The sequence below is a fragment of the Bidens hawaiensis genome, unplaced genomic scaffold (assembly GCF_021521415.1).
Source record: "Bidens hawaiensis isolate Kalapana, Puna unplaced genomic scaffold, B.hawaiensis_p1.1 tig00029353_1, whole genome shotgun sequence".
Taxonomy (NCBI): domain Eukaryota; kingdom Viridiplantae; phylum Streptophyta; class Magnoliopsida; order Asterales; family Asteraceae; genus Bidens; species Bidens hawaiensis.
The window spans coordinates 62,217-78,225 of record NW_027494858.1 but is presented as its reverse complement, the minus strand read 5'-3'; the positions used below and the strand labels follow the sequence as shown (position 1 = coordinate 78,225).

The following is a 16,009-nucleotide window of genomic DNA, read 5'->3' as shown; positions in this document are numbered from 1 at the left end:
TACTTCGGTTTGGGTTAAAACGGGTTATGGCCAGAATTTTTCTTTTCTCTGGTTGAAACGAGTGAGTTTAAAAAAAATTATCAAAATGAGTTTGTGTTGTATTTGTATTAATGGTTGCTAGTGACACCAAAACAGGGTATAAACAATTAATGCAATCACAGTTAATAACTGAAAATCAACAATTATCAAGTAAATGATTAAATAAAAAATCATTAATTATGAAGCATAATTATAGATGGGTAAACTCAACAAGCCCGATCTCAACTAAGCTTAAGTTTAGACTTTAGAGCTCTATTTCTAAAGCCCGGTCATGATTTTTTTAAAAGTTCGAGCTTGACTTGTTTAGAGCTCTATATCTAAAGCTTGGTTCGTGAGTAGTTTTCAAGCTCTGAGTTTTGCTAGGGCTCTACTTATTTATTATTTGGAGTATATTACACGTTTTGTCCTTTAAAATATATAAGTCGTTCAAATTATGTAAACAAAAATACACATCAGCGCATTTCTTGGTCAAGTTACATATGGGAAAAAAATCGATGAATAAAATAAAAATGATATAAGGCGTACTCGTGTTTAGGTGTATTCAATGTGCTCAAAGCAAAAACATGATCAAGCTGTGCTACATACACTAACAAACCAACAAAATGGATCTTACATGTATACCCGTAGCAAAGTTGGATATTATCGTGAAGCGACTTTAGTGCTTTCGCGCTCCAAAATGACATTCAAAATCTTCCCAGGAACATACACTCTTTTCTTGACGGTTTTACCGTCAAGATATTTAGACAGCTTTTGATCAAGTGAAGCCAGTTTGAAAGCGTCATCTTCTGTACATGACACTTCTACTTGTACAGTCCCTCTTGTTTTACCATTAATTTGAACCGGTAGTGTTATGGTTGCGTCTTGTAAGTAAGCAGGATTAGCCTGCACAGAATAGTATACCTCTTTCATATATGTTCTTTAAAAAAGTTTTAACATTTATTTTTCTCAAAGTGTACCTTTGGGAAAGGCTCGTATGCCAATGAAGTCAAGTGTCCTAATCTAAACCAGAGCTCCTCGGCCATGTGCGGTGCGTATGGCGAGAGTAATAACACGAACGGTTCGATAATTGATTTTGGTAATTTATCCCACTAAAATATTAAAACATTAAGTAAACATTTTGAAGAGCAAATTATTATTTTTATGCAAAGTGGAATGAAGATACCTTATATGCAGCATTCACAAACTCCATCATTGCAGATATCCCGGTATTAAACCGTGTTGCTTCAATTTCATCAGTCACCTACACCGTCCACAAACAAACACCATGCTAATAATTTTGGCCCGTTTATTTATAAATTGGTCGGTTTGAGTTATGTTTAATCTGTAACTGCCAAATAGGCCAAATATAAAAATTTACTTAATTAGGAATGGGTAACTGTCTTTTACATTTGTCGGTTTAGGTACAACCTTTTTTTTGTACATTTAAGGATATATTTATTTTATTAGCGATGGCAGTTTCCAACACGACACGAAAATGATGGGTTGGCATATCTAAACCGTTTAAAAATCAGGTTCTGTTCGGGTTGACCTTTTTAATTACACGGATAGTATTCAGCTTGAACTGTTTAACCCGTTTAGTCAAACAGGCCAAGTTTGGGTTGACCTGTTTAACCCGTTCGAGTATATAAGTTGACCCTCAAGCCTTATAGTTAAACAAGTTGACTTACAAGCCTGTCTTTAACCCGTATAACCCATTTTTTAGACCACCAACCCAACTAACACGCTTACAGCTTGATTATTACCCGCCAACCAGTTTGACGCGTTCAGATAAACAGTTGAACGGGTCGTATTCAGGTTACATGATTTTAAACGTGTTGATGTTTATGACACAAATAAAGGATGCGGGCCGTGTTCGGTTATAACATTTCAACCCACAACCTGCCAACCAGTCATGATTGACACTCCTAATCTTTTTGCCAGTATTTATATAAATATCTCATTTTTGGTAAACTCTTTGCTTAAAAAAGCCCCAAGAATCTGTTACCTTTTCTATACATCTATGCAAAGCTTTAAGTTGTTCTAGAGACGGGTTTTCATCAACTGTCACGGTTTGATTTTCATACGTTCCATCAGGTAACGGTGAACCAACAATCAACCTCCAAGATCGCCCTAAGAACCGATACACGCCTTCAATGCCACTGGTATTCCATGTTTTTGAGTCCCTAAAATTGCAATATGTTGAAGGTCAGTATAGTCAAGACAACACATGTTTTGAATACCAAAACTTCAAGACTCAATGACTACCTTAACGGGCTCATGAACATTTCATATAGTCTAAGAGAATCTGCACCATATTCTGCTACAACATCATCGGGATTAACAACGTTTCCCCTACTTTTACTCATTTTGTAGGCACGAGTGATTAATCGGATACTAGGATCGTCTTTCAATACGAACGAATTACCAGATTTAGTGACCTACATAGAAAAGTTTAAGAAAAAGATTTAATAACCTATAAAAGACTAAAAGTACCCTTTGATTTAGTAACCTGACCCGTGTTCATTTAACTTTAGTTGAACATGAACAGTTAAACGAATGAGGTATCCTTGGTCATGATTGTGCATTAAGAAAATGAGCATGTTCATGTTCTCAATTTGTTAACAGTTTAAACGAAAGGTTAACGACCGTAAACAAACATAGATGAGCGAATATAAATGAACACAGATGAACGAATATAAACGAGCATAACGGAGCAAACAATTAAAAGTAAACATGAATATCAATTTGTTTGGAGATTAAATTGTAATGGGTGATATTTTATTCTAATAGAACTATACTAAACTGTAATAAACCTAGCAGTTTAAATGAATACATAAACGAACAAACATAAATGAATGAAGGAGAGATGGGTTGGTGTTCATTCGTTTAACTAGATGAATAAAAAAGGCCCTGTTTGTTTGTTTATCAAATAAGCGAACTTCCAACCGAACAGTTCACTGAACGTTCGGTTAGTTTATGGTTCAGAAACTAAATAATAAAGAAAGATCATACTTTTTCCTCTGGTATTCTTTCTTGTGTATGCTCTCCCAATGAATCAACAAACTCTGCGGACACAAAATTCCCTTCTTGATCTTTGCAAGCCATGTATTGTACCTACAAATCATCTAGTTTAAAAAAGTTGGCCAGCATAAAGTCAACATGTTGACCAGGTATGATTTACTTACTTCTCCAAGAATGATCCCTTGGTTTATAACACATTTAAAGGGTTCTTTAGTTGATACAACACCAATATCATAAAGAACCTGAATCATGGAATCAAAAAGTCAACAAAAAGGGAAATTAAATCTATTTTGTGGAAACTGAAAACCACAAGGGTAAATAAGAAAATCTAGCTTCAAACCTTGTGCCAAAATCTTGAGTAGAGCAAGTGAAGAACTGCATGTTCAGCACCACCAACGTAAATATCAACCGGCCCCCAATACCTGCAGGTTTCCAACAATAAAAAAAATAAGGTTTTTTCTTTATGTAAAGAATACATCTTTTCTGACTGATCTTACATTTCTTTCTTCTTATCAACCAAGTCAGTTGAGTTTTTAGGATCCATAAATCTTAAATAGTACCTGCACATTCACATAAAATATTTAAAGCTTAATAATGTATAACTTGAATTTTCTTTTTGTTGTTTTTTAGTATTATTGATTGATTATCAATAGATATACCAACTAACAAATAAATGTACTTACCAACAAGAACCAGCCCACTGTGGCATGGTGTTTGTTTCACGCCTAGCTGGCTTTCCAGAAGAAGGATCTACTGTTTTAACCTGAAAAAAAGACGGTCAAATAATCAATCTCATAAACAGGCTTTTAAATGAATCAAACACACACGAACAAGGCATGTTCATGTCCGTTCGTTTTACTTTCGCCTAACGAATCGAACACGGACAATTAAACGAACACTCGTTCGTTAAACGATATAAACGAACGCTTCACGAACGTAAGCGACCAGACACAACTGGACATAGATGAACCAATACAAATTAGCGCACCAACCAAATGTAAACATGAACGTTAATCTATTGTGTCTATAAATTAATAAAACTAGAGTAAATTGCCATGGATGATATTTTAATTTCAAAAGACTAGACAAAATTGTTATGGACTAAAAATTTTAAATGAATAAGCCAATGAGCTAATGAGACATGTGTTCATGTTCGTTCGTTAACTAAATCAACAAAAAATGATGTCTGTGTTCGTTTGTTTATTATCAAACACTCATTTAGAAGACAAAAACGTTTTACAACTTCCATTTGTTGTCTAGCTTTCTTCTTACCCAAGACACTGCTTTGGAAAGTGGTGGGTCCCCCGTGCCAGTTGGCGTGAAATCATCAAGCTCAGGAAGTGTAAGTGGAAGTTCTGTTTCAGGAATTGGAACTGTTTCACCGTTTTCATCCAAAAACACAACAGGAATTGGTTCTCCCCAATACCGTTGTCTAGCAAAAAGCCAGTCTCTCAATTTAAAATTTACCTAAAAATAAAAATTTCACAAAAAACAATTAACAACAAAAGATTATAACATAAAACAAACTAACAAACAAAAAATGTAAACCTTTCTATTCCCATTTCCCGTCTTCTCGACCCATTCAATAACTTTCTTTGCAGCTTCTTTACTATGTAGCCCGTTAATATCAAGACCCGTTTTTTCACTTGATGAGTTTATGACATCACCTTCTCCAGAAAACGGTTTTTCAAAATCATCACAACATTCATCTGAGGTTACCACCCAATGTATAGGAATATCATACTTTTTCGCGAACTCGTGATCACGTGAATCGTGAGCAGGGACAGCCATTATTGCTCCAGTGCCATAGCTGCAATAAGCATCGATCAATATAAAAAAATGAATTAAAAGATGATAAATAAATATATAGAGAGAGAAAAACCTACCTCCCTAAAACATAATCTGCAACCCATATTGGGATAGCTTCCCCGTTAACTGGATTTGTAGCATAACAACCACTAAAAACTCCAGATTTTTCCTTCTGAAGCTCTGTTCGTTCAAGATCACTCTTTCTAGAAGCAACTTCTTTGTATTCTTCCACCTATTAAAAAGATGAATTTGATCCACTAAATATTTATAGTTTAAAATAGGCTTGTACATTAACAGAGCATGTCCGTGTTCATTCGTTTAACTTTAACTGCACAAAACGATCGGACACGAACAGTTAAACGAACAGGCTTTTATAGTTCGTGTCCGTTGTTTAAAAAAATAAACATGTTTCTTGTTCGTTTATGTTTCTTCGTTTACAGTAAAAACAAACGGTTCAAGAACGTAAATGAACGAACATAACTGAGTTAAAATTAGTTAAAAGTAATCAGAAGATCAATGTGTTGGGCCTAAAAAGTTATTAAAACTATACTAAGTTGTAATGGGCCAAATAACTTGAATGAATATATTCACGAACGAACTTACAATATTTTGTTGGGCTTCAGAGACCACAGATGAAAGCAAGGGATGCTCTGGTGCTAGCACTAAATAACTACATTGTGAAAACAAGTAATAAGAATATTTCCATTTAATCATTTATATTAAAAATTAAATAAAAGTGAAGAAATAACAAGAGCAAAGAGAATAAAGATAATACGTTACTCCAAATATGGTATCTGGCCTCGTCGTATAAACAGTAATTTTTTCACCGGTCTCTTGATTATCTCTACTCAAAACACGAAAATCAACTTCCGCCCCTTGTGATTTTCCTATCCAATTTCTTTGCATTTCTTTGATACTCTCGGGCCAATCAAGATCCTCCAAATCTTCTTGAAGACGGTCTGCATATGCAGTTATCTTGAGCATCCATTGCTTCATCGGCTGCTTGGTCATAAACAATCAACTGTAAAATTATAAAAGATCCAATAAAAAAGCATAAGAAAATATTAAAAAGGTAAACAATGACAAAATGGCAGATAACAAAACCGGTAGCATACCTTTCTTATAACTGGATGACCGCCACGCTCACTCACACCATCCACCACTTCTTCATTTGCCAACACGGTCCCAAGAGCAGGGCACCAGTTGACCGGTACCTCAGCCTGAATATTATATAAAATGTAAAGACATGATAATTATACTTCAATTTATTTTTTGACATAGTGGATAACGATCTTTGAATAATATCATTCCTGACCTGATATGCAAGTCCTCTCTTTAAAAGCTGCAGAAAGATCCATTGTGTCCATTTGTAATAATCTGGTTCTGTTGTAGAAATTTCACGATCCCAGTCAAACGAAAAGCCTAAAGATTTAAGCTGAAAAATAACATAATTAATAACGTGTTGAGAAAAAAACTTTATAACAAAAAAAAGATAAGTGAATTACCTGCACGCGGAAGCGGTCAATATTCTTTAGGGTTGTGATCTTCGGGTGAGTACCTGTCTGGACGACATCAAGCAACAAACTTTAAGAAATATTTTGAATATAAGAATAAGAAGATGAAGAATATGTTTGCTAAAAAGAATAACACACCTCAATGGCATATTGTTCAGCAGGCAACCCGAATGCGTCCCATCCCATTGGATGCAGAACATTAAAGCCTTGCATTCGTTTAAATCTAGCAAGAATGTCAGTGGCTGTGTATCCAAGAGGATGGCCCACATGTAAACCGGCTCCACTGCAAGATGAAATGTTTTTATAAATTTTCTTTAATTGTGGCTTAGTCCTATAAACAAATTATCTCTATTATAATCTAAGAATGAAGAGAGAATATTGGCTAAGTTTGGTTGATTGTCCAATGCAATTTTGATTATCATGTTTTCCCATTGTTTCGGTTGAAAATGGTTTGGTTATGTTGTTCCAGGCTCAATTATGAAATTTTGAAGATGATATATGTTGGTTCCAGGACAATTGTAGTATGAGTTTAAATGTTTGAATCTAGAAATAGAGGTGTAGACTATATTAAATACAAACACACAAAGTTTGGGTTGGTTTCGTTTAAACAATAACCGTGACCATAGTTGAACAAGATTCACTTAACAATAACCGATCGGTTTTGTCAGTTATGGGTAACTTCAGTTCATTTATTTTTTTCCGTTAGCGGCTTGGTTTTCCTCACCCCTAACTTTTGTACTAATTTATACATACATACATACATCTAAAGCTCATGAACCAAATACTCAAACCACTTAAAAGACTTTTGTAACAAAACTAACTAACTAACTAACAGAATTACCTACCTCGGATACGGAAACATATCTAGAACATAATATTTAGGTTTAGATGTATCAACTTCATCAGGTGTACGGAAGGTTCGATTCTCATCCCAGAATTTCTGCCAGCGGTTTTCAATTTGGTGAAACGGGTATGCCTTAACAGATTCCTTTGACTCTTGTTCTTCTTCTTCATCACTAATACTAATAATATTATTAGTACAATTATTACACGGTCGAACTGGAAAGTGGTTGCGTGGAAACGTGGAGGGGTGTTTGTGGTGGGAGAATCGGAGACTCCGGCGGTGGTGGAACGGCGGAGGAGCGAGTGGTTGAGGAAGAAGAAGCCATTGAAGTTGAAGCATGGTGAACTCAGAGGACTCTGTGTGTATGTGTTTGGGATGGATTGAGTTGATGTGGATAATAATAATAATAATAATAATAATAATAATAATAATAAATTATTATTGTTATTATTATTAGTAATGTTATTATTGCCGTTAAAAGAATTCGAGCTTGGGCCCAATTGCAATTGCATTTTTCAAACCCGACCCAGTTGTTGTTCAAATTGATTTGGCTCAAACCGTGTCGTTCATAACCCGATTCCCTTAAACCAATTTGGACCCGACCTGATATGAAAAAATACCAAAAAAAGAAAACCAGGTTTCCTCCAAACAGGTTTGCATTGACCAACACAGGCCGGTTTTTAACGCAAACCAATTTGGGATATAAATTGTTTTGTGCATATCTAGTTGAAAACCCATACCCGGCTGGTTCACATTGTACAAAACCAGTTTTTTTATTCGGGTGATAAACCGAACCGTTAGGTCAACAGATGATAAGAACTGACTTGTAAAAAACTGGTTCGGGTAATAAACCGGTTTAGAAGAAAATATGTTCGAACATGTCAAATCGATTAGGGTCAGATACAAACCAGTTTGAAAAAAAAATTGACTTTTGACTTTTTTTTTTATCAAATCGGGTTGGGTCCAAAAGCGGTATACCAATTGGTAGGTTGTGTTGGGTCCAACCCGGTTTTTTTTTTGTGAAGTGGGCTTGTTTATATACCAGGTTAGCGAGCATGTTTTTTGTGTAACTGGATGTTAAACCTAGAATGACGTTTTAACACTTTGGTTAATAACAACGGTTGTTTGCCTCAAGTTAAGCCTTCCTATTATTGAGATCTCGCTAGCCACTATAAAAATAAATATATCAGGTGAATTTATTTTGTTGCCTTTTTTCAACGACTCATTTCAACCCAACCTAATTTTAGTTTAAATTGTTTTTGACCCGAAGTAACTGATACTCATTTTAAGCGGTTTGGTCTTCCCCAAACTCTATTTCACTCTAACCCATTCGTTTTACCATGCTTAATCTCATACTGTTCAAATCATTAATATCAAACTCACTTTTCTAATTCACATATAGATAGATTATTACCACTACCACTACCCAAGTATTATGTACTAAAGTTAATATATGAGCATTTCTATCATCTGTAAAGTATTGGCTTGCCACTTGTTGGTGTTGAGGCAACTATAGCTAGTGATGATCTACATGTGACATCAGAAGATGCGATTAATTGGTTTGCTCTCAAATGGGCATGTACAGTTGGTCCAAACATTTTGAGGCCTAAAGAGAATAACAAATCGAGGGCCCTTTTCAAAAATGTTTGGTTTCTATTCTATGTTTCTATTTGACTATTCAAGAAATAATAGCTTCAAACTATTTTATATATAGGTGAATATTTTCATACAAATAAAGTTGTTACCATCTACCATTGAGCCCACGCAAGATTTGTAAACTTAAAATATAGAATCTATATGTAATTGTAATATTTTTAAAAGGGGCCTCAAATATTTGGGGGCCCATTGGCCCAAAGCCCTATCTTGGATTATTAATGATGTTAGGCCGACTCTGGCCGTCCGCATGCCAAGCATGCGCACACCAGGAAGGACAACAACATTCAGGTTGTGTGTGATCCCCTTAGCGTTACTACATTTAAAAAAAATAAAAACATAAGACATTTGATAGAAGAATGGGTAAAAAGTTGTGTGCCACGAGTGAAAAGGGTTCAACAATCAGTTTTCTTTTTTATAATAGCTAAAATAACTCATTTTGCCTATTTTTACCCCATATTGTAGGGTGGATCTCGAAAGGTATGAAAGTTCTACATACGACTTTCATCGAATATGGCTTTCCGTATAATTCTATATGTATCTATGAGATCGAGTATAGACTTTTGTTACTCACTTCACTTTAAATTGAGTATATGTTTCCCTCCTTTTGTTGCTACGATTGGTATCCATACGATTAAGTCATTGGGTTTCTGAAATAGTATAAAAAGAAGTGTTTCACGACCCCTCTAACACACATTTAACTAGGCTTATTTGTGGAAAAAAATGGAGTGTAACATTATGGATGGTCTTAACTAGTTTAGAAAGTCATTATCTAGGAATGCAAATACGTTGATTAACTAGTTTAAAGTTGGTCAAAAGCGTACAAGTTGATATTGGTTTATGTACAAGTTGAAGTTGAAACTAATGTTACGATACAATATGGTAATCAAGCACAAGAATAAAACTAAGAGGAGAGCAAACATCGATGATCTCATTCTATTCATAAGAGTAACGGTTCCAACCCTTTTACTATTATTTATCACGTAACAAAACCATATAAATAATTTCACAAGGAACTTGTATGTAATTAAACAAACAGGTAGACAAATCAAAACATAACAAGTTTTTGAAGCAAGACAAGTAAAGGTTATTTTAGTGTCGGATGATTTACAACCATTTCAAAAGCTCATACAACATCCCTTTACCTCTCTTATATATATATATATATATATATATATATATATATATATATATATATATATATATATATATGCAACTCAAAACCTCTACAATCCACCAATGCACTTATAACAACTAAAAAAACATAACATAACATAACATAACATAACATCTGCTTAATTTACAGCATCACCCTCCATCCAAACTTAGTTATGGTTTATCCTTCTCTTGGACATCAAGTAGGTTTGGTGATGAACCATTGCTCATTTTGCTAGGGACGGGCGTGCTCTTACGCGACTGTCTCTTGGTGGGGACCAGCACATTATCCTTGGCCCACTTTTTGTCACTAACTTCATCGTCTTCTGAGTCGGATTCCGCTTCCTTGAAAATAGGAGGGAGATACGCGTTTTCGAGGTATCCTTTTAGGTTTAGATTCGGCTCTCTTGCTCTTTCTAGTGTGTCTTTCATCATCGCTTCCTGCACATTTTCAAAACATATATATTAGTTTGCACGTCACATCATAAGAGCCATACGGGGCACGTGTGATGGGAAGAAAGAAAAAGGTCATACTTTCAGTCATTTCTTTTCCAGTCAACAAATCATACATGCGCTAGCTATGATTTGTCCCTCATATGAACCGACCCGTATGACCTCTTTTTCACCCTACCATAGAGCCCATATGACTATCAAACTGATCCGTTTGACCATTGTTCGCCCTATCATAGAACGAGTTTGCACGAAACCGGAATAACCGTGTAACCGAATCAAAATAACCAAACCCAATAAAAACTGATGTGGTGGTTTTACCTTTTTATTTAAAACTGTTATTCGATTCGGTTTTGATTTTTTGTCAACTAAACCGAACAAAAAAAAACAATCTAAGTAATTTACAAGAAATTAGTAAATCGTGTAACACAGAAATTTTAGGTCCAAATGTGTAATAACCAATTAATCATTAATCAACAAAAATTTCAAGCCCAAGTTTATTATTTTGGGACATTTAGCTTGCGGTCCGAAATTTTCAAGCCCAATTGATAAACCACATATAACCATTGTTTGGATAGCATATCAATGGTGTTTGTATAGTGGTAGTCTCGTATAACCATTGTTATGAAGAGTAGAAGAGTCACTTTGTAGGTAAAGAAAAACGGGTACCTGTAACGGGTATTTGGTAAAAGCAGGCTCAAAGCGACCCTTACAGTACATATGGAAACCGATAGTCAAAACCGGAAGTGCAAGAAGAAATGGAGTTGAAGAAGCAGCAGCTTTTGTGCCCAATAATCCCATTAAAAGTAACTGTGATATTACAAGTGCCCCGACTATACGTCCATGAACATCGAGCCAAAATGCCGCGCTGCTTTCGTATTCTTGATTGTAAACGTTTATAATCTGCATTCAACAAACAAGTAATACACAAGAACTGTCATTTCTACATCAAACTGCTTTAAAAGTAATACACAAAAACATTTTGAAGTCGAAAGATTGCACTGGTCAAAAAGGTTTTACTTTTACCTGATGACGATAAACAACGTACGCCAGTGCGAAGAACACCAGAATAAAAGGGGTCAAAAGTGGGGTCACCACAGCATATATAAGCCCAATCAAAAAATATAACTGTATTTGCGGTTCGCCCGTATTAAAACCAATGCTTCCTGGATCCATAGCTTCTTCTCTGTCTTTCTCAGTTTTAACCAAGAAAAAATTCTTCAAATGATAAATTATTAACGGTTTTAACCTCAAAATCTCTCCGGCCGTACCACTCCAACCATCAACCATAATATATGTTATAAAAAAAAGTTGCTTTCATTGGTATAGCCACTCCAATTATCGCGGGAAGACTGACATAAAAAAAACAAAAATTAATGCATAATCAAGATAAGAATATGATGTTAATTAAAGGCCATGTATTGTTGATTAAAAATAAAAAAAACATACTCGCTTACGGATTTCTTCAGAAATGTATGTAGTTGTTCCAACACGGTCCCGGTAACCACACTTGCTAAAAACACATTGAAGAAGTTAAAAAGATAATATCTTGATGCGGATCTTCGTTCTAGTTTTGAAATGCTCAACAATCCCACAAATTTTGACATTGTCATTAATATTGTTGGTAGAAGGATTAGAAAGATCTTTAACGCAATCCCGGGCAGAAAACCTTGGATAAATGCTTTGATAGGTTTTCTGCATAATGTTGTTATCAATCAACAGTAAGTCTAAGAAATAAACATAACAAAACATAACATTTACCATTGTTTGAGGTGGTAACGTGTCTAAAGCTTTGGCTCAAAACGGGTTATTTTTGAACTGGTCAAAACACAGGTAGGTTGAATCGACTGAAACATTTTTTGCCCAATTTCTAAATTCTCTTATGCATTAACTATGTCTACAAAGAATGTTGTAACAAAAATAATCTTTTTTTTAATAAATCAGTTTAGAAAAGGTTATATGCATTATAAATATACTTTAGACGACTTTAAACTTGTTTCCTTTTACGCTAATTTCTTGTTTGGCTCTATGGATGCAAACGGAGCCGATCCGGCTTGCCTCGTTTATCTTACCGAGTTGAAATGTTGATCCCGGACTCGGCTCGTAAAAAGCTTAAGCTAGCTCGTTAATTTTTAAAAGAAATTGAATTTATACTCACATTGACATATACATATATAATGCATAAGTATAACCTACAAAACTTATAATTTATATATATATATATATATATATATTGTAATCCAGGTTATACTTATAGATAATAAATTAAAAATATAAAAATTCAGTCTTCAAATTAGACGAGCCAACAACCCAGCTAAACGAGCCGAACTTACCAAACCTTAAATAATAAAATAAAAATAAATAAATAATAAATAGAACTCACACTTCAATTATAGGCTTAAGAAAAGATGCCTGTTTCTCCAAACCTTCAATGTTTGCAAGTGATTGCACAAACGCAACGGGAATTATGAAAAAGAAGGTCAGAAAGAAAAAGGCAACCGACATTAAAAGCCTTCTAACAGTCAATGAAACGTAAGGTATCGCCAAATTTTTCCAGTAAACGTCTCGCGGTTCCGCGGCCCACTCAGTCAACCACAGGGTCGGGTTTCTAGCCTGCTGTGTTTGTGCACAAACCGCAGCTCCCCAACAAGTTTTAAACGATACAAATGCAGCAGGCATTGTCGCTTTCGGGCTGTTTTTAACATTCTCTTTTTCTTCAGCAATCTGTATTACAAATTGGCCAAAAAATGTTTCAGTTTTTATAAAGAATCCGACTTTAATCAAAGTTCAAAAAGATGATGTTATTAATTACTTCATTTGAGAGTTTCTCAATTTCGGTTATGTGATATTGAATAGCATCCACTTTCTCTCCCCAAAGTCCAAGAAAACCGGTCTGCAAAAGAAAATTCAACAAATAAATAAAAAAACTATATAAACTAATATATGTATATAGGATCTAAAAGTATACCTTCATAACGGGTCGTTTTGATTGATTTCTTTCATACTTATTCTGGTAATAAACAAGCCAGTTTTGCTTACTTTTCTTCTCTTCAACCAGTTTTGCAAGCTTGTTTGCATTTAGCACAACCTACAAATTATTGATATGAAAATAGATAAAATGACGGTGCAAATTATTACATGCATGTTAGTGATCAAATAGTATCAACAGATCTTGATAGTTGACCAAATAGTCAATACACCGTTGCATTTACTTTTCTTTTTTTCTTTTTTTTTCGTACCTGATGAGTTAGATAGTGATCGGGATGATTGACCAGAAAGAAATGCTCCACAGCCTCACTGACGGATTCATCAGCATCTGGTGGCACATTCTTCACAAGAACCTGTAAAACATAACAATAATAATAATAATATTAAAGTAATAATAATATTGTCTGTATATATGGTCTTGATGAGTTGATTAACCTCACTGAAAATTGATCAGGGCGGCGTTTTTCTGATTGAAGAAAATGTAAGCGCATCTTTGTAACCGTCTCGTATTCCTTCTTCAAAGCAAAACAGGTCCAAAATGTGACAGCATATGCCATTACCACATGTGCATAAAACCTGCAATCATACAATCATGAATTCAAATATAAAATAAATAAATAGTAAAAGAAGGCAAAACACTATGACGTGTGCATGTGTTAGTTAACATGCCTGTGAGAGCTTTGCGGAATGTTTGATATAGAAAGCTTATCGATTTTACTGTAAGTTGCATTTGAGCGCTCGAGCCAGTCGTTTGTCCAGTTAACGGGCACCAAAATGGCCCACGTGAGGAAGAGTATGGGTATAAATATTTTTAACCTGCATACATCAGAAATAGAATATTGAATAATATGATACGATAGATAACAAGATAATCTTTCATTTAGCACGCAATCGCCTTACACATGCCTTAAATCACTCGAAAATGAGATTCGGGTTGTCCTTTATTCAAGTTCATCAAATTGGTTAAAATAGGTCAAACATCACTCAAAGCGTATGCATATACTTATAACATTCTTAGTCATGTTAGATGGTTAGTTGTTGATGGTTAAACACTAACATCATGAGTGATGAGTAATGACTTTTGAGATGCTTGTGGTAGTTGGTTGATTATGATTCAATATACAACCTCATGTAAATTGGTTAACCATAGACCTTAAAACACAATCGTGAACCAAACGCGCCCCCCTTAAAGATTTTTATAAGAACATCACCACCAAAAAATCTAAAACTTGCTAGCATTACGCTTCATCAAGCTTCTAAACTTAAAAAAACATAAAACATATCACAATACCTGAAAAACTTTATAATTAATAAATAAACATGAGCAGAGTAGCATACCCTAGCAAGTAAATCCTCAAGTAAACCGCGGAATCCAACCCCGCATGATCAATAAGCTCCGGTTCCGGCATCTTTAACGCATCCGGCATCCAATTAAGAAACCTCAGATACGACCGATAATCCAAATTCACAAACTTGCCTGCAAATGCACCAGATGTTGCAGGGCTTGTCCTTAAACCCTTAAGATACCATTTTGGGAAATAAACTCTATCATTAAAAGGCTGCAGCCTCAAAATAGCAAAAGCTATCAAGAAAATCAAAGCTGTGATAATATTAAGAGCTGCTGCAACCCCAATATCCCCTAAAGTCGCCATCTTTCTTCAGATCTCCTGTTCAAGAACACCATAAATCATCAATTATTCATAATTGCATATCTTTATCAACAAATACAAATCTTGTTAATATGAAAAGGGCTTGAATCTTTGCTGGAAATCAAAGAGGCCAGCAAAAAAATAATATAAAAATCCCAACTTTATGCTTCGAGATTTGAAAAGAAAGCTTCAATTCTTGAAAAATATTAAAGAATTCAAGAAACACATAAAATAAACTCAAGGGGTCTCTTGTTATAGACTGATTCAACCAAATTTCAACAAAAAGATTATTATTTTTTTTAAAATAAAACTAAATCCCATATCAAGAATAAATGAAAAAATAAATAATTACCTTTTTAAGAAGTGTACCCAGATGAAAACAAACCCTAAATTGCTTCAGAGTTGAACTAAAGGTAGAAAGAGCATGCCTGATATTTTTGAGCAGAGAATATGCATAAACACATGATTAATATGAAAATGAAATAACTAAAAAATTGATTGATTATTTGTGACAGTTCAATATCATGAGTAAAGTAAAGATATTTGGATGAACTGAAAGAGACGAAAAGGAAGAAATAGACGGTAGATGAAGAAGGTGTACTGTATTGTATTGTATGAATGAATTATGATGCTTACGTTTTATTTATTAATTATTATAATCTTTTACAGAAATAAATGCAGAAGGATTATAACGTTATATCGGTGTATTTAACACCCTTGTTGTTTGGGATAGTTTTATTTAACACCCTTATAAAATTATGTGTATTACAATGTTTGTGCTCAAGCTTCTTTAACGCTTACTCATAGTGCGCGTTAAACCAACAAGCGTGCGCTATAGCCATGTCATTACCGAAAACCAAAATGAGCTTGTGAAATGATGTACATATAAATATACATCTTTTCAGCAT

General features: G+C 34.5%; 1 protein-coding gene and 1 pseudogene across 2 annotated transcripts; both read right to left on the bottom strand.

Annotated features, from left to right (window-relative positions):
- Window positions 1–520: 520 nt before the first annotated feature.
- Window positions 521–7,591, bottom strand: LOC143578820 (leucine--tRNA ligase, chloroplastic/mitochondrial-like). The gene is made up of 20 exons (XM_077062291.1): window positions 7,208–7,591; window positions 6,501–6,645; window positions 6,354–6,410; window positions 6,164–6,283; window positions 5,964–6,068; window positions 5,624–5,847; window positions 5,452–5,518; window positions 4,926–5,080; window positions 4,588–4,849; window positions 4,312–4,506; window positions 3,723–3,802; window positions 3,537–3,599; window positions 3,380–3,461; window positions 3,204–3,281; window positions 3,031–3,132; window positions 2,284–2,456; window positions 2,024–2,201; window positions 1,202–1,279; window positions 996–1,127; window positions 521–921 (listed from the first exon to the last, which is right to left on the bottom strand). Exons 1-20 carry the CDS (start codon window positions 7,543–7,545, stop codon window positions 679–681), a joined length of 2,877 nt encoding a protein of 958 aa, XP_076918406.1. The 5' UTR covers window positions 7,546–7,591; the 3' UTR covers window positions 521–678.
- A 2,477-nt stretch (window positions 7,592–10,068) lies between these two features.
- LOC143578819 (hyperosmolality-gated Ca2+ permeable channel 1.2-like) lies at window positions 10,069–15,554 on the bottom strand (annotated as a pseudogene). Its single transcript, XR_013143343.1, has 12 exons — window positions 15,454–15,554; window positions 14,791–15,119; window positions 14,122–14,268; window positions 13,893–14,028; window positions 13,704–13,805; window positions 13,433–13,552; window positions 13,277–13,357; window positions 12,848–13,188; window positions 11,914–12,159; window positions 11,491–11,816; window positions 11,134–11,367; window positions 10,069–10,455 (listed from the first exon to the last, which is right to left on the bottom strand). The product of XR_013143343.1 is annotated as a hyperosmolality-gated Ca2+ permeable channel 1.2-like (transcript).
- Between the last annotated feature and the right edge of the window lie 455 nt (window positions 15,555–16,009).

What these genes read in the sequence shown, in the direction of transcription:
- LOC143578820 (XM_077062291.1), bottom strand. Translation starts at nt 7,545, where the DNA reads ATGCTTCAACTTCAATGGCTTCTTCTTCCTCAACCACTCGCTCCTCCG. An exon ending in TTGACCGCTTCCGCGTGCAG is followed by an intron (nt 6,284 to 6,353) that starts GTAATTCACTTA and finishes GTTATTTTTCAG; the next exon opens with CTTAAATCTTTAGGCTTTTC. An exon ending in CTGAAGCCCAACAAAATATT is followed by an intron (nt 5,081 to 5,451) that starts GTAAGTTCGTTC and finishes TCTTTTTAATAG; the next exon opens with GTGGAAGAATACAAAGAAGT.